The sequence below is a fragment of the Musca autumnalis genome, unplaced genomic scaffold (assembly GCF_047663935.1).
Source record: "Musca autumnalis isolate F117 unplaced genomic scaffold, ASM4766393v1 scaffold_5, whole genome shotgun sequence".
Taxonomy (NCBI): domain Eukaryota; kingdom Metazoa; phylum Arthropoda; class Insecta; order Diptera; family Muscidae; genus Musca; species Musca autumnalis.
The window spans coordinates 17,642,286-17,669,102 of NW_027412088.1; the positions used below are offsets into that span (position 1 = coordinate 17,642,286).

At 41.2% G+C, this 26,817-nt stretch overlaps 1 protein-coding gene across 2 annotated transcripts in view; it reads right to left on the reverse strand.

The window, feature by feature from the left end:
- TppII (Tripeptidyl-peptidase II) overlaps positions 1–26,817 on the reverse strand; it is a 342,814-nt gene that overhangs the window by 64,017 nt on the left and 251,980 nt on the right. For both annotated transcript variants that reach the window (XM_073991187.1, XM_073991188.1), the window contains exons 14-15: positions 7,573–8,544; positions 1,766–2,207 (exon numbers count right to left, since the gene is read on the reverse strand). In XM_073991187.1, coding sequence (XP_073847288.1) covers positions 1,766–2,207; positions 7,573–8,544 — 1,414 coding nt within the window. The remainder of the gene's footprint in view (positions 1–1,765; positions 2,208–7,572; positions 8,545–26,817) is intronic.

The following is a 26,817-nucleotide window of genomic DNA, read 5'->3' on the forward strand; positions in this document are numbered from 1 at the left end:
ACTACACAGTAGATGGCCACTGAGCCCATTTGCTACACATTAGATGGCCACTGAGCCCATCTACTACACAGTAGATGGCCACTGAACCCATCTACTAAACAGTAGGTGGCCACTGAGCCCATCTACTACACAGTAGATGACCACTGAGTCCATCTACTACACAGAAGATGGCCACCGCGTTCATCTACAATATAGAAGATTGCCCCTGAGCCCATCTATTACACAGTAGATGACCACTGACCCCATCTACTACACAGTAGATGGCCACTGAGCCCATCTACTACACAGTAGATGGTCACTGAGCCCATCTACTACACAGTAGATGGTCACTGAGCCCATCTACTACACAGTAGATGGCCACTGAGCTCATCTACTACACAGTAGAAAGCCACTGAGCCCATCTACTACACAGTAGAAAGCCACTGTGCCCATCTACTACACAGCAGAGGGCCACTGAACCCATCTACTACACAGTAGATCAGTGGCCATCTACTACACTGTGGCCATCTACTGTGGCCATCTACTACACAATAGATGGCCACTGGGCTCATCTACTACACAGTAGATGGCTACTGGTCCCACTTACTACACAGTAGATGGCCACTGGGCCCATCTACTACACAGTAGATGGCCACTGTGCCCATCTACTACATAGTAGATGCAAACTGTGCCCATATACTACATAGTAGATGCCCACTGAGAACATCTACTACACAGTAGATGGCCACTGTGCCCATATACTACATAGTAGATGCCCACTGAGAACATCTACTACACAGTAAATGGCCACTGTGCCCATACACTACACAGTAGATGACCACTGAGTTCATCTATTACAAAGTAGATGGCCACTGGGCACATCCATTACACAGTAGATGGCCACTGTGAACATCTACTACACAGTAGATGACCACTGGGTCAATCTACAACACAGTGGATGGCCACTGTTTCCATCTACAACACAGTAGATGGCAACTGGGCCCATCTACTACACAGTAGATGGCCACTGGGCCCATCTACTACACTGTAGATGGCCACTGGGCCCATCTACTACACTGTAGATGGCCACTGGGTCCATCTACAACACAGTATATGACCACTGTTTCCATCTACAACACAGTAGATGGCCACTGGACCCATATACTCCACAGTAGACGACCACTGCGTCCATCTACTCCACAGTAGACGACCACTGCGTCCATCTACTCCACAGTAGACGACCACTGCGTCCATCTACTACACAGTAGATGGCCACTGAGCCCATCTACTACACAGTAGATGGCCACTGAGCCCATCTACTACACAGTAGATGGCCACTGAGCCCATCTACTACACAGTAGATGGCCACTGAGCCCATCTACTTACACAGTAGATGGCCACTGAGCCCATCTACTACACAGTAGATGGCCACTGAGCCCATCTACTACACAGTAGATGGCCACTGAGCCCATCTACTACACAGTAGATGGCCACTGAGCCCATCTACTTTATAGTAGATGTCCTGGGAGCCTTCTACAGTAGAGGAGCCATCTACAGTAGAGGACCTAAGAGCCCATTCGTTTCCCCAGCCTCTAAAGATCCAACCGTACATAACAACAGTACAAGGGTTAAGAATTCCATTTATTGGACAAGGATTGATGTTGTCTGACTGACTGCCTGACGTTTATGCATTCTCTTTGAATGTTGATGTTACACTCACTCACTCATTCCCCCACTTCAGCTCATGGCCCTATCCTTATTCTATGGTAGTATAAATTCAACTTACGTTTTAATCTTTGCGGCATCAGGACGAGTATCGCATTTAATGCCATAGTATGCCAACAATGCATCTTTATCAGTATCCCTAATGACATTGTCCGCCAACAAAACAATGCGTTCGAGAGCATTGCGCAATTTTTGATTATCTTCCTTTTGTTTATCCTCGGTACTTGAGCCAGAGCCAGTAGTGCCACTAGCACTGCCGCTGCCAGACGATGATTCCTCCTGAGTTGTGGTCGAGGTGGTGGCTGCTGATCCTGCCGCTGACTCGCTGGTGGCTGCCGCTGAATGTTTGTTGTTGGCATTTAATGACTTGGCAAATGTAAACGGATATTGTGCCTTCAATTCGGATGATGATTCAATGTTCTGTATGAGAAGTAAATGAGCAGCCAAATGTTTGGGATGTCCAGCAATTATGTCCTCGTATATTTTTTCAGCTTTTTCAAGTTCTGCATAATAAAAAAAGGAAAAAAACAAGAAAGGAAAGAGAAGAAAATGAGTAATGAAAAATGTTGTGGCAAAAGAAATCAGAAATTAAACGTTATAAACAAACATACAAGAAGAAGAAGAGGCATGAATGAAAGGACCAAGGACCGCAAAAGAAATGAAAACCAGTGCTCATCTCATCGTCATCGCCATCATCACAATGCTTGTCATAGTTATTTGGTTGGCGGCCGCGTTTAAAATTGCGTTCCACCAGCGTATTTCTGGTGCAATTATGCGGAATAAACCAATCCATGGAACGATGACCAATTGGAAGGATGGCCAAGCGTAAATTAACAATCAGCCTGTCTGTTGAAAGATGTGTCTGTTTGTTTGTTCGCCTGCCTGCCTGCCTTGTCAGGCCATTCAGGCGGAATGAAGATTAAAAAAACAAGCCAAAATCAATGGAAAAAAGATGAGCCGTAAAACAAAGGAAACAAAAACAACAATGACAAACAATAAAACGAAAAGAGATAATCATAATAATACGATATTAATTAAGTTGGCAAATGTTGAAAACCTTTCCCGACGGCCTTGTTCCCACCCGAAATGCGCGCCCTCTTTTTTATATTTTAAAATAATTTTCACGATAGCATGGCCGGCTGATAGAATGAGTGATGATGACACTGTTGGTGACAATGGCAGATATTTCTACTTAATTTTTTCATCATCCTCTTCTTCTTCCACTTCTTCTTTTTCGCATTCATTGCCAACAGCAGTTGCTACATCGACGGACCGACAGAACGACCGGTGGTGCTACAGTTGTACCACTCATCTTGTAACAATTCTTGTTGCACATTTAAATGAAATTCACACAAATTAAGTGGGCCGAATTTAATGAGGTTTTCTTCCTCTTCTTCTTTTTTTCTTCTGCTTCTTCACTTAAGCCTTAAATGTTAATTTTCAATTTAGCGCTCAGAAGACAAACAATGGAGTTGGTTGGATGGTTGGCGGATTTGGCAATGGGATCTCTTTAATTGTACAATTGTAATGTTTTTTTTTGCAATTTTTGAATTCTCATTAGAAAACAAGTGTTGGCAACAGGTTTTTGTATTTAGAGAAAATAATTGATTCTGAGGATTTCGAATTTTGTTAAGAAAATAAGAGGTGAAAAACCACTTTAATTTTTTTTAAATTTACTAAACCAGCCGAAAATCGAACGTATGTTTACCGTTTGAGTTTTAAATTGTTAGAAAACTAAGATAAAAGGGGCAAAGATTTGTCCTGGCCATGACATGAATATCTCCTGAATAAAACCAGTATGTCGTTAGTAACACCCCCTAGCCCTAAAGAAGACAACTAGGCCATGACTACGACAACTCAGTCGTGAATAAGACCACTTCGTACTGAAAAAGACACCCTGAATCAGAAAACGTGCGATTAATTTGGTTGGAGCCTACCCCAGTTGCTGGCAACGGACCATATCGAGTAACCACACAGTAGCTGGGCCCATCTACTACGCAGTAGATGGCCACTGGCCCCATCTACTACACAGTAGATGGCCACTGGCCCCATTTACTACACAGTAGATGACCAATGTGCCCTTCTACTACACAATAGATGACCACTGTGCCTATCTACTACACAGTAGGTGGCCACTGTGCCCATCTACTACACAGTAAAGAGCCACTGTGCACATCTACTACGCAGTAGATGGCCACTGGGCCCATCTACTACACAGTAGATGGCCACTGTGCACATCTACTACACAGTAGATGGCCACTGGGTCCATCAACTACACAGTAGAGGGCCACTGGGTACATCTACGATACAGTGGATGACCACTGGGCCCATCTACGATACAGAAGATGGCCACTGGGCCCACTTCCTACACAATAGATGGCCACTGTGCCTATCTACTACACACTAGATGACCACTGTGCCTATCTACTACACAGTAGGTGGCCACTGTGCCCATCTACTACACAGTTAAGAGACAACTACACAGTAGAGGGCCACTGGGTACATCTACGATACAGCAGATGGCCACTGGGCCCATTTACTACACAGTAGATGGCCACTGGGCCCACTTACTACACAATAGATGGCCACTGTGCCCATCTACTACACAGTAAAGAGCCACTGTGCACATCTACTACGCAGTAGATGACCAGAGGGCCACTGGGTACATCTACGATACAGTGGATGACCACTGGGCCCATCTACTATACAATAGAAGGCCACTGGGTCCATCAACTACACAGAAGAGGGCCACTGGGTCCATCTACGATACAGTGGATGACCACTGGGCCCATCTACGATACAGCAGATGGCCACTGGGCCCACTTACTACACAGTAGATGGCCACTGGGCCCACTTACTACACAATAGATGGCCACTGTGCCCATCTACTACACAGTAAAGAGCCACTGTGCACATCTACTACGCAGTAGATGACCACTGTGCCTATCTACTACACAGTAGGTGGCCACTGGGTCCATCAACTACACAGTAGAGGGCCACTGGGTACATCTACGATACAGTGGATGACCACTGGGCCCATCTACGATACAGCAGATGGCCACTGGGCCCACTTACTACACAGTAGATGGCCACTGGCCCCATTTACTACACAGTAGATGACCAATGTGCCCTTCTACTACACAATAGATGACCACTGTGCCTATCTACTACACAGTAGGTGGCCACTGTGCCCATCTACTACACAGTAAAGAGCCACTGTGCACATCTACTATGCAGTAGATGGCCAGAGGGCCACTGGGTACATCTACGATACAGTGGATGACCACTGGGCCCATCTACTATACAATAGAAGGCCACTGGGTCCATCAACTACACAGTAGAGGGCCACTGGGTCCATCTACGATACAGTAGAGGGCCACTGGGTCCATCTACGATACAGTGGATGGCCACTGGGCCCATCTACTACACAGTAGATGGCCACTGGGCCCATCTACTACACAGTAGATGGCCACTGTGCCCATCTACTACACAGTAGATGGCCACTGTGCCCATCTACTATACAATAGAGGGCCACTGGGTCCATCAACTACACAGTAGAGGGCCACTGGGTCCATCTACGATACAGTGGATGACCACTGGGCCCATCTACGATACAGTAGATGACCACTGGGCCCATCTACGATACAGTGGATGACCACTGGGCCTATCTACTACACAGTAGATGACCACTGTGCCCATCTACTGCACAGTAGATGACCACTGTGCCCATCTACTACACAGTAGATGGCCACTGTGCCCATCTACTATACAATAGAGGGCCACTGGGTCCATCAACTATACAGTAGAGGGCCACTGGGTCCATCTACGATACAGTGGATGACCACTGGGCCCATCTACGATACAGTGGATGACCACTGGGCCCATCTACGATACAGTAGATGGCCACTGGGCCCATCTACTACACAGTAGATGGCCACTGGGCCCATCTACTACACAGTAGATGGCCACTGTGCCCACCTACTACACAGTAGATGGCCATTGTGCCCATCTACTACACAGTAGATGGCCACTGTGCCCATCTACTATACAATAGAGGGCCACTGGGTCCATCAACTATACAGTAGAGGGCCACTGGGTCCATCTACTACACAGTAGATGGCCACTGTGCCCATCAACTGTACAATAGAGGGCCACTGGGTCCATCAACTACACAGTAGAGGGCCACTGGGTCCATCTACGATACAGTGGATGACCACTGGGCCCATCTACGATACAGTGGATGACCACTGGGCCCATCTGCGATACAGTAGATGGCCACTGGGCCCATCTACGATACAGTAGATACAGTAGATGACCACTGTGCCTATCTACTACACAGTAGATGATCACTGTGCCCATCTACTACACAGTAGATGGCCACTGGGCCCATCTACTACACAGTAGATGGCCACTGGGCCCATCTACTACACAGTAGATGGCCACTGGGCCCATCTACTACACAGTAGATGGCCATTGGGCCCATCTACTAAACAGTAGATGGCCATTGGGCCCATCTACGATACTTTGGATGACCACTGGGCCCATCTACGATACTTTGGATGACCACTGTGCACATCTACTACACAGTAGAGGGCCACTGGGTCCATCTACTACACAGTAGATGACCACTGTGCCCATCTACGATACTTTGGATGACCACTGTGCCCATCTACTACACAGTAAAGGACCACTGGGCCCATCTACGATACTTGGGATGACCACTGTGCCCATCTACTACACAGTAGAGGGCCACTGGGTCCATCTACGATACAGTGGATGACCACTGGGCCCATCTACGATACAATAGATGGCCACTGTGCCTATCTACTACACACTAGATGACCACTGTGCCCATCTACTACACAGTAGATGGCCACTGGGCCCATCTGCTACACAGCATATGATCATTGAGCCCACTTACAACACAGTAGATGCCCAATGTGCCCTCCTACTACACAATAGATGACCACTGTGCCCATCTACTACACAGTAGATGGCCACTGGGCCCATCTGCTACACAGCGTATGATCATTGAGCCCACTTACAACACAGTAGATGCCCAATGTGCCCTTCTACTACACAATAGATGACCACTGTGCCCATCTACTACACAGTAGATGGCCACTGGGCCCATCTGCTACACAGCATATGATCATTGAGCCCACTTACAACACAGTAGATGCCCAATGTGCCCTTCTACTACACAATAGATGGCCACTGTACCCATCTACTACACAGTAGAGGGCCATTGTTCCCATACATATACTACACAGTAAAGAGCCACTGGGCCCATCTACTACACAGTAGATGGCACTGAGCCCATCTACTACGCTATAGATGGCCATTGAGCCCATCCACTACACAGTAGATGAACACTGAGCTCATCTACTTCCCTGTATATGGCCACACACCCCATCTACCACCCCATAGATGTCGACTGCACCCATCGTAGACGCCCACTGAGCCCATCTATTACGCCGTAGATGGCCACTGAGCCGTTCTTGATATTCAATAAGATTATTGAGTACAATAAGACTAGGTCTTCAATAAGGTCCCTTGTTATTTATTTATACCAGTTTGTACAAAAAGATCTGGTCTTCTTTAAGACCACTTTGTCTTCAATAAGACTATTTGATCATCAAGGATACTACCTGCTCTTAATGTTGAATAAGATAAGTTGGACAACTAAAGGAAGACTACATGGTATTGAATAAGACAACTTGGTCCTTTATAAGAAGGCTAATTGGTCCCAAAGGAGACAACTTGGTGTGGAATAAGATAACTTGGTCCTCTATAAGAAATTTATATTTATTTAAAATTCGAACATATCCCACAAAATGTTCGTATCTTCTCTTCTTGAATACTCACCCAACTTAGTCAACATGGAACACTGGAAATCACGTAAACTTTCAGCATATTCATCTGTGGAAGATTTCGTTTTCTTAGGAGAACCTGGTGCAGCAGTAGCATCACCTGCATTGGCTGAAGATGCTGGTGGTGTAGTGCCACCAGTTGTTGTGGCAGTTTTTGTTTTCGAATTACCCGCATTTGAACTAGAACTGGAGGAGGAACCACTTGATGTCGAAGAACTACCATTGCTGGCACCACCACCATTCTTTTTACCCGTATCTGGTGGATTCAAAATGTACAAAATTTCGTGCACGTCCGCCTTGCGACCCACCTCATCCTTGGCCAATGTAATGCTGCCACTCAACCAAGCTGCATTAGCCGGCAAATTAGCCTTTGACAGCTTCTCCTGAGCCAATGGTGCAATGTACAACACTTTGGGACAATCCTGTTTGACGGTGCAATAATTGAACTTACGCCCGGCTATTACACACTGATTGTATTGATCGTAAACATCCATATTAATGCTGCTCGGCAGCTTGAACAGGGCAATCATATTGGCCTCATTGATTTTCTCCAACAGGTCACGTTTCTCGTGGCGTATCTGCAGACGTATGCAATATTCACCCTTGTCCAATTTGGTGTAGAATTTGTGCGAATTGGCATCACCGCAAGCGACCATATGCTTGTTGGCATCGAAAATCATCCACAACTGCGACTCGAACTCAGCCTCGTAGAGAACGGAGTTGAAGATGGGCGCATATATGGCCACCTCCATGGCTTTGCTGACATTCAGTGAATATGTCAAGAGATTCTGATAGATTTGCCTGCCCTCCGGTATGACATCACGTGTGGCACTTAGTGGTGATATCTTGGCTTCAGTTGGCTTAAGGACAACGGCTGCGGTTTTCAACTGGACCACCGGTTGTAATTCTTCACTGACCAATGAGCTGATTTCCATTTGGTGGACACCTCGTGCAGCATGGATGATATCTGTTTTGAATTAGAAAATAGAAAGAAAGAGAAGGTGGAGATGAAAAGATTATTTGTGGTAGAGATATTGTGGTTGTCGTCCCCCTCCCCCCTTTTATGTGCATAACTACTTTGTATATTTATTCATGTATGTGCAAGTGAATGATTGTGGCGGCTAATGGTGTTGTGGTCGATGGGTGAGTGAGTTTTAATGGAAACGGATTTTCCATGATTTGCATTGCCCCGAGAGCAGAAAAGACAAAAAAAAAAACGAACCGCCAGATATGTGTCTAACTACCAGAGATTGTCGAACACACAAACATACAAAATTTCAAGCACTCTCTGCTGCGCTTTGCCGGTTAAACTTAAAAACAAAATCAGCTTTAAAATGCATAAATCATTCGTTGGAGCATTTGATATATGTGAGTTTTTATTTATGCCAGGGCAGCAAAGAAGGATTGAGAGGTATGTTCGGCACATTAAGTGTTGTTGCTTTTTTGCCATTGTGTTGCTGTTGCACTTGTTTTGTTGTAATAATATTTTAACCTCTTCTTACCCTACAGCTGTGTATTGAGTAGATAAGCTGAAGGCAATTTAAAACATTTTTGAATATCAAAAATGTGTTTTCTTTTTGGCTTTTTTTGCTGAAAATTGAGTTAGTAGAACGAAAGCCGATTTGAGGAGGTATTAAGGTTACCCTACGGCGGGGAAGTAGGCTGGACATGGTGAGGCATATAACCAACTGTATTAGTAGGGGAGTTCTGTAACCCAATTGTAGATAACGGAATGAATTTTCAAGAATTAAGCCCAAACTTTCAGCACGTAAAACTACAGGATATTTATCTGTTGAAGATTTCGATTTTTAGGAGAGAACCCGATGCAACTGCAGAAGCACCTGTCTTGGCTGAAGATGATGGTGGGGAAATACCATCAGTTTTTGTGGCAGTTCTCGTTTTCGAATTGCCTGCATTCGAACTAGAACTGGCGGAGGAACCACTTGAGGTTGAAGAACTAAAATTAGCACCACCTGTACCACCGCCACTGAGCCCATCTACTACACAGTAGATGGCCACTGAGCCCATCTACTACACAGTGGATGGCCACTGAGCCCATCTACTACACAGTAGATGGCCACTGAGCCCATCTACTACACAGTGGATGGCCACTGAGCCCATCTACTACACAGTAGATGGCCACTGAGCCCATCTACTACACAGTAGATGGCCACTGAGCCCATCTACTACACAGTAGATGGCCACTGAGCCCATCTACTACACAGTAGATGGCCACTGAACCCATCTACTACACAGTAGATGGCCACTGAGCCCATCTACTGCACAGTATATGAGCACTGAGCCCATCTACCACACAGTAGATGGCCACTGAGTCCATCTTACTACACAGTAGATGGCCACTTAGCCCATCTACTACACACTAAATGGCCAATGCGCAGTAGAGGGCCACTGAGTCCATCTACTACACAGTAGATGGCCCCCGAGCCCATCTACTACACAGCAGATGGCCACTGAACCTATCTACTACACAGTAGATGGCCATTGAGCCTATCTACTACACAGTAGATGGCCACTGAGCCCATCTACTACGCAGTAGATGGCCACTGAGCCCATCTACTACTCTGTAGATGGCCACTGAGCCCATCTACTACTCAGTAGACGGCCACTGAGCCCATCTACTACTCAGTAGACGGCCACTGAGCCCATCTACTACTCAGTAGATGGCCCCCGAGCCCATCTACTACACAGCAGATGGCCACTGAACCTATCTACTACACAGTAGATGGCCATTGAGCCTATCTACTACACAGTAGATGGCCACTGAGCCCACCTACTGCACAGAAGATGGCCACTGGGGTCATCTACTACCCCGCAGATGCCCACTGAGGCCATCTACTACCCTGTAGATGACCACTGAGCCAATCTACTACATAGTAGATGACCACTGAGCCCATCTACTACACAGTAGATGGCCACTGAGTCCATCTACTAAACAGTAGATGGCCACTGAGTCCATCTACTAAACAGTAGATGGCCACTTAGCCCATCTACTACACAGTAGATGGCCACTGAGTCCATCTTACTACACAGTAGATGGCCACTTAGCCCATCTACTACACAGTACATGGCCACTTAGCCCATCTACAACACACTAAATGGCCAATGCGCAGTAGAGGGCCACTGAGTCCATCTACTACACAGTAGATGGCCCCCGAGCCCATCTACTACACAGCAGATGGCCACTGAACCTATCTACTACACAGTAGATGGCCATTGAGCCTATCTACTACACAGTAGATGGCCACTGAGCCCATCTACTACGCAGTAGATGGCCACTGAGCCCATCTACTACGCAGTAGATGGCCACTGAGCCCATCTACTACTCTGTAGATGGCCACTGAGCCCATCTACTACACAGTAGATGGCCACTGAGCCCATCCACTACACAGTAGATGGCCACTGAGCCCATCTACTACACAGTAGATGGCCACTGAGTCCATCTACTACACAGTAGATGGCCACTGAGCCTATCTAATACACAGTAGATGGCTACTGGGCCCATCTACAGTAGATGTCTACTGAGCCCATTTACTACCCTGTAGATGGCCACTGAGCCCATCTACTACCCTGTAGATGGCCACTGAGCCCATCTACTATACAGTGGATGGCCACTGAGCCCATCTACCATACAGTAGATGGGCAATGAGCCCATCTACTATACAGTGGATGGCCACTGAGCCCATCTACTGTACAGTAGATGCACTCTGAGCCCATCTACTACACAGTAGATGACCACTGAGCCCATCTACTATACAGTAGATGGCCACTGAGCCCATCTACTATACAGTAGATGACCACTGAGCCCATCTACTATACAGTGGATGGCCACTGAGCCCATCTACTATACAGTAAATGGCCACTGAGCCCATCTACTATACAGTAGATGGCCACTGAGCCCATCTACTATACAGTAGATGGCCACTGAGCCCATCTACTATACAGTAGATGGCCACTGAGCCCATCTACTATACAGTAGATGGCCACTGAGCCCATCTACTATACAGTAGATGGCCACTGAGCCCATCTACTACACAGTAGATGGCCACTGAGCCCATCGACTACCCTGTAAATGGACAATGAGCCTATCTAGTACTCCGTAGATGTCCACTGAAGCCCACCCCCCAAAATGGTACAGAGAGACATTTCTGACTACGACCCTGATTGTTGGCATTCGGTCCACGGAAACGACCAGAGGAGTATAGTGCTGGTTGAGCTGATTAAATGCTTTACGTTTTGCACGGTCAATGAGGACGCCCCTACCAAAATTAGCGGAAAGTGTCAGCGTTTCAGAGATCCCAACCCTTCTGATGTTCGGATAGCAGAAATTACGTTCCGAGACATCATCACAGCTGCAGCCGCTCGCCATATGCTTGTTAGTCGAATACCCGAAGTGAGAAAAAACTTACCAGAAGGGGCGACGGGTTTATCAAATGAACGTGATCAGCTTCGTCGTGTCAACCGCAGTGACCCCAGAGTCAGTACGCTTACTCTTGAAGTTAACAGGTTGGCTGGTGAGCATAAACGGAACATAAGGTTAAATCATCTGAGGAGTTGCAACATTGGAGCCGGAATAAGTGAATTGTGGGCAACGATTAAGTCACTCCCGAACCCCCGAAAGAAGGAAAATATCTTCATGACCTAGAGAAAGAGGCCTAATGATGTAAGAGAGAACCCCTAGATTAGCATGCCTATCATGCAGGTTTGATTAGCATTAAACAAACCCTTCGGCTTGTCTATAAAGACCCTCTTGTGCTCCCTTCTGCTCTTCTATTAATATTCCCTTTGGCACGTCTCTGCCATTCTGGTAAATTACAAAATCCAATTTGAAATTTTAACAAATCCCAATTTCAAATGTGAATTGTAATACGGATTGCTCTTATCAAATAATCCACTGTTCTGTGTTCGCAGTAACTAAAACTCCCTTCCAGCAATTGACAATTTTGCCATGAATGCTGCTCAACAACAACAACGAGGACAACAAAAACAAAGCCATTATATCCCTGAAGGGTATCTAATATTCGCTAGTGCCCAATTTAACACCATTTCGAGTTGAATTTTTGTTTGTTTCAGTTGTGTTGGGTAGTTGGCTGGTGGCTAGCTGAATGGCGGATTGACTGGATAGTGGCGTTATCACGATTCCGTTTGCCATTTTTTCTATCTCTGTGAATAGGTTATTTGTGGCAGTTGCTGTTGTTGTTTTTTTCTTAACACATTTGTTATACGAGCTATTTGTTCATATCTGTGCTGCAGCAAATACGCCGCCTGGCTACTGTCGCTCTCTCGGTAGGACAATTTAATGCCACCACGAGTGGTGGCATCAGTATTTTTATGAAGTTTTTTAACTATGTTTTTTGGCGGCTATCTTCTATTTTACTCTGATCCCTTTTCCCAAAAAAAAAGGCAAAAGAATAGAAGTGAAAGAAAAATTATCTTTTGCATCATCAGAGTTAAGCATGGCAACACCACTGCCACACTCACAGACACATACTGCAGTGCATAGCGGCCGCCACAACTACTCTGTGGCAGGACAGTCAAACGACCAACAACATGATTCTCATATGGTTGGTTATCTGTTATGTTTGCGTGTGTGTGAATGTTGATCACATCAACCAGCCGCTGCTGTAGTTGTTGTAATCACCATTTGGGTTGGTGCCGCCACCAGGAAAGAAACCGAAAAAACCGGGTCAGTATTATTCTAACTTTTGAAATTTCGCACAATCTCCATATCATGTATCACAACAAACAACATGCTAAACAACAACAAGAGAAATCATAAAAAACAAGGCGATAAAAAACAACCGAAAAAAACAAAACCAAGAGGGCAAACGCAGCATAAAAACGGGACCAAGTCTAAAAAAACTCACACTTGATTTGTAATTCAAACATAGCCGCCGCCCAAGTAGCTGAGTTGCCTTTTGCCGTTTTAGTCACAGCTACTATCGCTGGCTAAGGATAACATTGTAACCGTTCAAGTGAGCAAATGGTACAATGTTAGGGAAAAATGTTATTACCCATTTTAGTATTATTAAAACTTACTGGGAAATATGAAACACAATCAATGGAAAGAGGGATCGATGAAAGGGAAACATTTTAGATCTCTAATGTAACGTACATGCATACAAAATACACCCTCTTTGGTATTGTGGATGCCGACCTGATTACAAGACGGTATGATAAAATCGAAATATACCTTTTCATATCCTCAACTTTAGGCCAACGGTGGTATCTATAAATTTATACGAACAAAAATGTGACTCATCGAAATAACTATTTTAGACCTCAAGTACGTTTGGACGAAATCGAACTCAGAAAATTTGGATTTGACTTAGTCATACATATGTGTGTGCCCATCTGGCTTCTGCGCAAGATAAGTCTTCAACGAATCAACCGATTTCATCCAGGCCTTGCCCCTGGTAATCTTAATATTTGTCCACATTAAAATCATGTTAACAGATGGACCATATCGGTGAATTGCTTCGGGTACCTTCCCATACAAAAGTTCAAAGGGAGTAACTGATTTGGTCTATACTATGTGCATTGTAACATTTATTTCAGACATAGATAAAGGTCGAATATGGACTATCCATATCTGTACACTTCTTCGGGTACGCCCCAAAAAAAAAAAAAAAAAAAAAAAAGGCAAAATAATAATAATAAAATAAAAAATCTAAACAAAAATCCGCTACAGTGCACTCCAAGAACATTTCTAGGATCATATTGAAATTGTTTGCAGTATGATGTCCTCGAGATCCTATGAAGACGGATCAATATTATTTCGGGACAAGTCATTACTTCCTGAGATAATTGCCAAAATCTCTAAAAACCTGCCGACAACAATTTGACCTAAACTTTTCACTTCGTTCAATTTGTTTTTTAAGCGAAAATCACAAAGGTTAAAAAATTACGCTTAAAGGCTGTTCGAGGATTGTTTATCGAAGGTAGTTATTCGGTGCGATTCTGAATACTGTGAAATAATTATTTTAGTGGACAAGTCCAAGCTTGTTTTTGGTCCAAAAGCTCAAAAAATTCCTACCGTTAGCAACCAAAATGCCTGGTTGACAATTTCAAAAGCAACCACTTCCAACTAAGATCCTGTTATAAGGCGGACCTTGTCGGTCCATTGCATCAGATACCTTCTTCTTAGAGGTCATTCTAAACACAAATGATCTTCCGTCGTCCATAGAATATAAGACCAGAAAAGGGATCACCTATAGATCTCCTTCCATAGAATAGAAGGCCTACAGCATAGATGGAACCCTTAAGGATCTTCTACAGAATAAAATACCTCCTTAGAAGAATAGACGAACTCCATTGGGTCTTCTATAGAAAAGATGACCTGCATATGGGTATTCCATGGAATAGAAGACCTTCTTATGGGGCTTTTATAGAATAGAAGACCTCCTTAGGGGACATCTATAGAATAGAAGACCTCCTTAAGAGGAATTCTAAAGAATAGAAGACCTCCTTAGGGGTCTTCTATAGAATAGAAGACCTCCTTAGGGACCTTCTATAGAATAGAAGAGCTCCTAAGGGGTCTTCTATAGAATAAAAGACCTGCTTAGGGGTCTTCTATAGAATAGAAGACCTCCTTAGGGGCCTACTATAGAATAGAAGACTTTCTTAGGGGCCTACTATAGATTAGAAGACCTCCTTAGCGGTCTTCTATAGAAGAAAAGACCGCCTAAGGGGTCTTCTATAGAATAGAAGACCTCCTTAGCGGTCTTCTATAGAATAGAAGACCTCCTTAGAGGTCTTCTATAGAATAGAAGACTTCCTTAGAGGTCTTCTATAGAATAGAAGACCGCTGTAAGGGTTTTTATTGAATAGAAGATATCATTAAGGGTCTTCTATAGAATAGAAGACCTCTTTAAAGGTCTTCTATAGTATAGAAGACCTCTTTAAGGATCTTCTATTTAATAGAAGACCTCAGTAAGGGTCTTCTATAAAAAAGAAGACCTCGGTAAGGGTCTTCTATAGAATAGAAGACCTCAGTAAGGGTCTTCTATAGAATAGAAGACCTCAGTAAGGGTCTTCTATAGAATAGAAGGCCTCAGTAAGGGTCTTCTATAGAATAGAAGGCCTCAGTAAGGGTCTTCTATAGAATATAAAACTTCAATAAGGGTCTTCTAGGGAATATAAGGCCTCTACAGGGGTCTTCTATAGAATAGAAGACCTCAGTAAGGGTCTTCTATAGAATAGAAGACCTCAGTAATGGTCTTCAAGGGAATTGAAGGCCTCTACAGGGGTGTTCTATAGAATAGAAGACCTCAGTAAGGGTCTTCTATAGAATATAAGACCTCAGTAAGGGTCTTCTACAGACCTCCTTAGGGGTCTTCTATAGAATAGATGACCTCCTTAGGGGTCTTCTACAGAATAGAAGACCTCTTTTGGGGGTCTTCTATAGAATATAATACCTCCTTAGGGGTCTTCCATAGAATATAAGACCTCTTTAGGGGTCTTCCATAGAATAGAAGACCTCCTTAGGTGTCTTCTATAGAATAGAAGATATCCATAGGAATCTTTTGTAGAAGAAAAGACCGCCTTAGAGGTCTTCTGTAGAATAGAAGACCTCCTTAGCGGTCTTCTATAGAAAAGAAGACCGCAGTAAGGGTCTTCTATAGAATAGAATACCTCAGTAAGGGTCTTCTATAGAATAGAAGACCTCAGTAAGGGTCTTCTAGGGAAATGAAGGCCTCTAACGGGGTGTTCTATAGAATAGAAGACCTCAGTAAGGGTCTTCTATAGAATAGAAGACCTCAGTAAGGGTCTTCTATAGAATAGAAGACCTCAGTAAAGGTCTACTATAGAATAGAAGACCTCAGTAAGGGTCTTCTACCGAATGGAAGACCTCAGTAAGGGTCTTCTATAGAATAGAAGAGCTCTGTAAGGGTATTCTATAGAATAGATTACCTCAGTAAGAGTCTTCTATAAAATAGAAGACCTCAGTAAGGCTCTTCTATAGAATAGAAGACCTCAGTAAGGGTCTTCTATAGACTAGGAAACCTCAGTAAGGGTCTTCTATAGAATAGAAGACCTCAGTAAGGGACTTCTATAGAATAGAATACCGCAGTAAGGGTCTTCTATAGATTAGAAGACCTCTATAGAATAGAAGACCTCAGTAAGGGTCTTCTATGGAATAGAATACCTCAGTAAGGGTCTTCTATAGAATAGCATACCTCAGTCAGGGTCTTCTATAGAATAGAAGACCTCAGTAAGGGTCTTCTAGGGAATTGAAGGCCTCTAAAGGGGTGTTCTGTAGAATAGAAGACCTCAGTAAGGGTCTTCTATAGAATAGAAGACCTCAGTAAGGGTCTTCTATAAAATAGAATACCTCTACTGGGGTCTTCTATGGAACATAAGACCTTCATAGGGGTCTATAAAATAGAAGACCTCCATAGGGATCTTCTAGGGAATAGAAGACCTCCATAAGGGTCTTCTAGAGAACAGAAGGTCCTATAGGCAACTTCTACAAAATATAAGACCCCCCTTAGGGATCTTCTATGGCATATAAAACTAATATAAGGGCCTTCTAAAATGAAAGATCTTCATAGGATAGGATATCGATAGAATGACAAAAACACAGGGCTTTTCTAGAGAATAGAAGATCTTTGTAGAAATCTTCTAGTCTTCTGGCTCAAAATTGTGTAACACATCGAAAGAGTAGTCGTTGACCATTATTTATATAGTACATGTATACCAAAATGAATGTCTCGAAGAGCTGAGTCGGTCTGGCTATGTGTGCCCATTCGACCATCTAAACCTTATAAACACACTAAATTCCTAATTAAGTTCAAATTGCGACCTGATGGTCAGGTAATATTCAGGGGGCGGAACGGACAAAAACTCCTGTTGCGAATATCTCAAGTTCTATTAGGGGTATTTCAAGATTTTACAATAATGCAAAGTAGGCTGGCGTAGGTAGTCGAACAACAGAGATGTTGCAATAATTACAAATCCATCTAAATTTTTATTGCAGTAGTGAATAACCCAGCTTTTGTTAGGAGCTTTTCAGCAAAAGTGGCAAATATTGAAGAAGACCTGCTTAGCTTTAATTTTTTGTCAGTTGTATGGTCCCCATCCCTAACTGCATTTTGTAGAATTTTAGAATTTTATTTTCATGACGCATATCTCTGCTTCGGTTGTCGAAACTGATAATAGGAATAAACCGTCCAAGGGCCTGTAGCTCATTACCCAATTTATACGACTGTAATAATTTTGGGTCTGTTAGTAATAAAAAAACAGGGCGGCGAATAGATATATTTCCTGCATAAATGAAATGTTGATAAGTGTTACATAGTTCCGCCCTTTTTAACAACTTTACTCTTTGTTTATTTTACAACAATTTCATTTGTTTGTTTTGTAGTTGTTACAAAAACAAAAGAAATTTTAACAACTTTTCAATCGATAAAAATTACTGAATTCCTATACTGTTCCGACAATTGTCGTTGTTTAGACTGGATTTAAACATCGAGATGAAAACTCTGGGAATTTTTTTAATGCTTGCTTTTCACTTACTTTTAAACTAGGTTAATGCATAGTATACGGGACTGATGGACCTCATCAGTCCCGTAATTTTTTTCTTTTTTGCAGCCATAGGCTGAGTGTAGTTAGATATCGACATGACGAACTGATTCTTTGTATATGCCCAAAGAAATTCTGCATTTAGCATGTATATGGTGAAGTATACTTTTATGGCATATTCCATGAAAAATGAATTTTAATTACTGCTCTCATTTCAAATTCCTAGCATCAAAAGCTTCTTTAAATACCGAAATGAAACATTAAAATTATTTGTAATTCCATCAACTCCGCATTTCAGGTGAATAGTTCAAACGCAATCCATTCATGCCATTCATGTTTCTAATTTAATGTTTCTTTTCGTGGAATAAATAAATTTTAATTGTTAAATTGCCAACACCTGCCAGTGTTGCTGGGGTTTCATATTATAAATAAATAGCCTTCTGTTGACCTACAGACAAACCGAGCGATCGACTGACCAACCAAAAACAGACATACAAAAAAAAAAAAAAAAAAAAACACAAAAAGTGAAAAAAATAATAAATAAAAATCTGCAGTAAGTGGCTTTATTAATATTGGCACCTTTGACACATAAAGAGACAATAAAGAGAACCGAAAAAAACGAATTCTCCGAAATAATAACTCGGTTTCCCATGACAAATGGCTGTTTGTCTGCCTGTTTGGAACAATGGCTAAGTGTTGCTTTATTAGCTAAAATTCTAATGAAATATTTTAACAGGTCTAATGATAAATAATAAATAATGACATAAATTATCTGCTACCTTGCAGGCAAGAAAGGCAACTAAGTCTACAAACATTGATGTGTTAGCAACTGTAGGGGATACTTATATTTCCCATCCCACACTGTGATATGGGAGCATAATAAATGCTTTTAAATTATTGCGTCGGGCTACTGTAACTGAATACATTTTTATTGAAGAGCGGTTTTTGCAAATTTGACTGATGGCCAAGAAGTCCAAAAATATGCAGTATTGGCTCCATATGATATTTGTTAGCATTCTAACCATGCATATGATTAACACAGAACATGGTCGATATTATATATTGGCTATTTCAGATAATGGCAGTAGAGTGAATACAAATCTATAAGAAAAGTATTTAAGAGGGGACTTCTGTTAAATAATTGGCATACAAAATAAAGGAGCAAAACAAGTAAGAACGGCGTTAAGTTCTAAGCTCTTCATCTACGTTAAGTTTAATTCCTTGGAGGAGAATAATATTTTAACTGATGATATTCACTTTATATTTATGGAAATTTCTATGTGGAGGTTTAATACGCACCGTGAGTGCAATTCTATGGGGGCTATATGAAGGCGTGGACATATACCCACAAAATTTCAGCTTGATAGTTTTATACCGCCAACGAAGACTAAATATCAAGTTTCAGCCATTCCGTGGAATACTGAGGGCACAAACATCAAAATAATGAAAATCGGGTGGTACCGTTCTATGAGGACTCATGAAGACGTGAACCTATAGCGACAAATTTCAGGTGGAACGTTTTATACCCCCAAAGACGACTGAGTACATAATTGCAGCCATTTCGGTGGGATATTGAGGCCGCAACCTTTACGATCCCGAAATTCGGGAGGTACCGTTCTATAAAGACGTGGACCAATACCGACAATGTTCAGGTGGAAAGTTTTATACCCCCAACGAACACTAAATACCAAATTTCAGCCATTTCGGTGAGGCTAAAACCTTGGAAATACCGAAAACCGGGAGGTACCGTTCTATGGGGGCTATATGCAGATGTTGGAAGTTTTATGCTTCCAAGGACGACTAAATATCAGCTATTACGGTGGGATATTGCGGCCCCAATCTTCAAAATACCGAAAACCGGAGGTACGGTTCTATGGGAGCTATATGGAAACGTTCACATATACCAACGAATTTTAAGTGGAAAGCTTTATACCGCCAACAAAAACTAAATACCAAGTATCAGCCATTTCGGTGTTATAATGAGGCTAAAATCTGTTTTATGGGGATATTCTTTGTTTAGATCTGATAGAGAGCGTCGTGGTGGCGGAGTAGCTATTATTGCTAAAAACAAATTAAATGCGAAATTCATACTAAAGTCAAAGGCTGGTGATGATATTCAATTCATTTTCATAGAACTCAAATCTGATTGTAAGAAAATGCTAGTAGGCTGCGTATATCGTCCAAACAATTCCATTGCGCTGAGTCCCCTACAAGAAATTCTTGAAACAGTAACCGTGGGATATAGCGATATTATACTCACAGGTGATTTAAACTCTAACATAATTGTAAACCCTCACTTAACAAACAACATGCTAACGCTGGGTTTGTATGCAGTCAATAAAACCAAACCAACCCACTTTTCTTCAACTGTTAATACACTACTAGATGTATTCTTTGTTAATAACACCTCTAATATTTTGCTCTACGATCAAGTAACAGCACCATGCTTCTCAAAACATGATCTCATTTTTCTTTCATACAGCTTTAGTGTTTATTCCGTCGAACAGACATATTCATTTCGTGACTATAGTAACCTGTGTTACCATGATTTGGAGGATAAATTTTGGCAAATCAATTGGAATGAAATATTTTCCCTAATCACAGCTGATGAACAACTCCAGTTCCTTCAAAACAACCTACTTTTGTTGTACAACGCCACTGTTCCTCTGAAAACCAAATTAATAACTCCTAAAAACAAGCCCTGGTTTAACTCGGATATAAAAAGACAAATAGCAGAAAGAGATAGAGCATATTATAGATGGAAACGCTATAAAACGCCAGAACTTCACAATGAGTTTTGCCTTGCGCGTAGAACGGTCAATAATAGCATTAAATCTGCTAAGACCGGATACTACCACTCTCGGTTTAGTTCTGGACTTGACTCTAAGAGTAAGTGGAATATAATTAATGATATAGGCATTGGGAAAACAAAGACTCTCGGATCCTGTATAGGCGATGTAGACGATCTTAACAAAACATTCGTCAATATACCAATAATTAATGCTGATCCCCTTTTTTATACATCCGATGATGATGGCATACGTGGGGAGGGAATATTTGAGTTTCGATGCGTAACATATCAAGAAGTCTTGAGCTGTTTTTCGAGTGTAAAATCGAACGCCATAGGTCCAGATGGAATTGATCCTAAGTTTATTCGGATCCTACTCCCACGTTTGCTAACTCATTTCACTCACCTTTTCAATACAATTTTATGTACCAGCGCCTTCCCCACTATTTGGAAACATGCTAAGATTATTCCAGTACCAAAACGTAATTCAGAGTTTCGACCCATTGCAATTCTTCCCTACCTCTCTAAAGTCTTTGAAAAGATAATTCATCAACAGATGTCCGAATACCTTCAACGCGAATCTTTACTGACAAAAGTGCAATCAGGCTTTCGCTCCGGACACAGTTGTGTAACAGCATTAATTGATGTATCTGAATCAATAAGGAGTGACATCGACGATAACAAGGCATGCTTTCTGGTTCTGCTAGACCACTCTAAAGCTTTCGACACTGTTGACCATCGAACCCTCTGTGTTAAACTGCGAAAATTTTTCAACTTCTCTAGATCCTCCATAAATCTTATTGACACCTATTTATCTGATCGAACACAATCTGTATACAACGGAAATACAAAATCAATGCCTCTGGCAGTAACCAAAGGAGTACCTCAAGGGTCGATTATCGGACCACTTTTATTTTCTTTATATGCCAATGACCTACCCCTACAACTTGTGCACAGTAGAATACATATGTACGCTGATGATGTTCAGATTTATCTGAGCTGTTCTGTCGATGATATCAGTCAGTGCATTGTCAATCTAAACGAGGACCTTAATAGAATCGGCAAATGGGCCAATGCAAATGGTCTTGCATTAAATCCAAAGAAATCAATGTGCTTAGTAATCCACAAAAGGAAAAATTTCACTGTAGAAAACATTGAAATTTCACTAAATCTAGAAAATATCGCAATTGTTCAGAGTGCCAAAAATCTCGGCATTATTTTCAACTCTTCTCTAAGCTGGGTAAACCATATTAATCAAGCTGTGGGCAAAACCTATGCTAAATTACGTGCTTTATGGCTTACTCAGTCTTTTACCCCATTTAATGTTAGATGTCTACTGGCCAAAACGTACTTAGTTCCAGGGTTAATTTACGGCTGCGAGCTATTTGCGAACTGTGATTCTCTGAGTAGACGTAGACTAAATGTTGCATTTAATAGTATCATTCGCTATGTTTATGGCTTGCGTAGAACTCAACATATATCGCAATATAGCAACTCGCTTTATGGCATCAGTATAAACTCTCTTCTCCATGTGAAAGCCTTAATATTTCTCCAGAAAGTTATATATAAAAAAACACCTAAATATATTTTTGAACGGCTTAATTTTTTTAGATCTGACAGAGGAAAAAATATTATAAACTTGAGACGGCAGAGCCAGGTATCAAATTGTCATTTCTTTATAAGTACTATACGTCTCTGGAATTCTCTTCCTCACGAATTGCAAAGCATCAGTAACGAACATACGTTTAAATATAAAATTACTAACTATTTTCAGAATTTGGAAGCGATTTAACAAGTGTAACCGTTAAATTTTTTATCTTCTTTTTCACATATATATTCTTTTTCTTTTTTAAACATTGTTTTCACTAACTTTTTATGTTGTATCAAAATCAATTATTGTCTAATATTTCATTTGTTTTATAATTCAATTGTTAAACCCATACAAATGTAAACCCTTAATTTTAAGATGGATATGTTTTCTCACTGTATAAACCTGCACTCTAACTTATAAGATTTAAATCTTGTTGTGTAGGAATCAAAATAAAAAAAAAAATAAATAAAAAAAATAAATAAAATATGAAGGCGTTGACCTATACCGGACAATTTCAGCCATTTCGGTGGGATATTGAGGACACAACCTTCAAAATACCGAAAATCGGAGGATATCGTTTTATGGGGGCTATATGAAGGCGTGGACCTATACCGACAAATTTCAGTTGGACAGTTTTGTACCTCCAACGAAAACTAAATATCAAATTTAGCCATTTCGGTGTGATAATGAGGCTAACACCTACAAAATACCGAAAATTGGAAGGTACCGTTCTATGGGGCCCATATGAACGCGTGGACCTATACCGAAAAACGTCTAGGGAAAAGTTTTATACCCCCAACGAAGACTAAGTACCTAAACCTAAAACATTCAGAATACCGAAAATCGGGTGGTGTCGTTCTATTCGGGCTATATCAAAACGTGGACCGATATAGCCCATTTTCAATACCAAACATCCTAGGAGTAATAGAGACTTCTATAGCAAATTACAAAGCTATATCTTAAAAATGACGTGGTGTATCTTGATTTTAATAGTCGGAGGAATGGAAAGACGGACATAGCTATATCGACCTAGAATTGCTGATCGAGAATATATATCACGAATATTGTCAAATATTTCATATTCCATTTCAGAAAAAAAGGATAAATTTTTTTCGCGCTACATCAACGATTTTTGATATGTAGGTTAAGAAAAAAATTCCCAGTATGAATCTGGTCGCGAGCCAATTTTTGGTTGTTGCGGACAAAAGTTATGGCGCTTTTATTTCGCTTTTTAAGAAAGAAAATATTGTAAAAACGCTAATTATTTTAATGAGCACAATTGTTACAAAAAAGTTCTCTCGAAGTGACTTCAGCGAGTAGATTGCATAATACCTGCAAAATGTTACACAGAATTCGCGGAATGTACATAAAATTGATAAATTATTGAATATAAGTCAACTTTTTTCAAAATTAAGGCCCATTTAGTGGTCATAAAATTAACTAAAAATTTGTTGTGGATCAAAACTTCACGGCGAATCAAATGAGACTACAATCGTACATATTGGTGTTATAGTTTTGATGTTACAGCCAAAATAAGCACATATTTTGGCCAAAAAAGAATTTTTTTATTTGACAAAATATTTTTTCACATGAATTATGTAGTAGAAAATATTGGAAAAATCTATAGGAATACTTCCTTCATTTTGCATAAATCTCCCAATAAAATAGACGGATTTTGCTTTATTGACATTCATATTAAAGCTTTCCCATTAGGGAAGGTAATTGGGTTGATGAGGATATATCTCAAAGCTTCTGAAATGGAAACAGAGGTCAAATAACCCATTTTAATTTATATGAATTTTAAAATACGTGTAAATCGCGTAATTATCAAAATCATTTTGTCCGCGTGTGATTTTCATGTACAGCAAGACCATATCTTTTAATTTGTATACATTTTTCGAAATTTAATTTGGAGGCTAAGATGTAGCATCGGCTGCATCTAAGCACTCAAAAACCTATAAAATATCGCTAATTTGCCCAAAGTGCATACAATTTTTGTCCGCATCCGATTTCAGTGTTCACCATGAAAATCTATATCGAAATATATCTATTTCAAGGCGATCAATCAAGAACCGTGGATGTAGCATCACACACTATTTTTTCGGATAAAATGAATGTAGCTCCCTTATCAGTGAAGTTTTCAAATCTCTGTTTCCGCTAAAACGAAGATGCTGTACTAGTTTTTTCATTGCAGGGGAAACGAACCGTAGAAAACGTGACAAACTACGCGATATTTCCAAAAACAATTTTAGATCATTTTTCTACTTTGGAATTTCTTGTAACTCGCGTTTTAGTAGATGGATTTTCACGGGGAATGATTTATTGGATCAGGAACGTAAAAAACTAAAATGTGCAATCAAGTACGAAGAAATCGAATGACAATTGTTAAAATTAGGCCCGAAAAATACGATTTTTAGAAAAATGTTCACACAAAATTTTCGCATTTGGATGCAGATTTCTATGAATCTATGCAGACTACATTCACAATATTCATATCAAATAACTCAGAATCGCAAGTACTACAATCCTATATATGGTTTTTTGAAAAACCTGTTTGCGGAATTAAATTAGAAGAAAATTTCAAAAAACACTGTAAATCTGGCTTCAAAATGTCAGCATCATTTAATGGTAGAAGCAGACGAAATTTTGAAAAGTACTACACTAGTGAGATAATCCTTATTTAGTTTGCTTCTGCTTTTACTTTGACAGGAAACTCGAGAGAAGTGTGGTTTACTCACAAATCCAGAGAAAACAAAAAAAGACATGGTAGCTTCAACCCATTTTCACAAATTTTTTAACATAAATATAGCCACAGCTTCCACGCAAATTATCTTTTAAGGCCAATATTTTTTGCCACGTCCAAAAACATTTCATTTTATCCAAAAGTATTTAATTTGTATAATATACAATCACGAGTCGCGTGTTCTAAAAGGGTAAACCTTGGCTTCAACTATGTTAAATTTTCAAAAATATTGGTGATATACTTTTAGGGTCTCCGACGATTTCGGATAGTGGGGAGGACTAAGGCCTCAAGGGTCTTTGCTACGGGCGACAAAAGTGAAACCGGCCTGTACGATTCACTTTTGCTGGCATCCTTGCCTGGCTTCAGTAGCAGGAACACCCTGTCCACTTTCCAGACTTCGGAAACAATGAGGGTGGCTAGCGAGAAGTTGAGAACTTTAGTAAGAAACTCTACTCCCGGCTCATCCAGCTGCTTCAGCATTACCATGGAGATTCCATCAAGGCCCAACGCTTTGGATGATTTAGAGTTCCTGATGACATCCTCGGCAGGAAGAGATCTGATGCGATGTAATGCTCTTATCTTCGCCCTGTCACTCTCGGGGTGTTCGACCAACTGTCGATTGAAATAACTTGCGCATCCGTAGGGATCTTTCATAAAATAGAAGGCTTTTGTATGGGCTTTCTAAAGAATAGAGCACTTCCATAGGGGTCTTCTAGAGAATATAGGATATTCATATTAAATAGAAGACCTATAGAAACCCCCTATAGAATAGAATACCTCCGCATGGGATCTGAGCTCCGTATGGGGTCTTCTATTGAAGTAAAGACCCCCGTTTGGGTCCTTCTATAAAATAGAAGTCCTCCGTATGGGGTATTCTGTACAACAGGAGACCTCCGCATGGGGTCTTGTATGGAATAGAAGACCTCCGACGGGGTTTTTCGTAAAATAGAAGACATCCGCAGAAGTCTTCCATGGAATAGATAATTTCCATAGGACTTTCTATTTTATTAAAGACTTCTATAGGGGTTTTTAATAGAACAGAGAAACTTCGTAGGGGTATTCTGTACAACAGAAAACCTCCGTAGAGGTTTTTATTAGCTAAGAAAATATCCGCAGGGGTTCCACAGAATAAAAGATCTGCGTAGAGGTCTTCTTTAAAATAGATGTATAGGAATAGGTATAGTATAAGAGATATCCGTAGGTGCTTTCGAAAGAATAGAAAACCCCCGAAGGGATTTTCTATATAAAAGAAGACCTCCGTCGAGGAATAGAAATCCTCCATAGGCATCTCTTATGGAATTGAAGATCTCTATATGGGGCCTTCTATAGTAAATAAGACCTACATAGGGGCATTCTATAGATCAGAAAACCTCCATAGTGATATTCTTCGGAATAGAAGACCTTTATAAGGGTCTTCTAGGGCATAGAAGATCTCCATAAGGGTATTCTGGGGAATATAAGACCTCCATAAGGATCTTCTAGGGAATAGAAGACATCCATAGTGGTCTTCTAGGGAATAGAAGACCTCCATAGGTGTCTTCTATCCATATGAAACTTCATAAGAGTAGAAGACCTC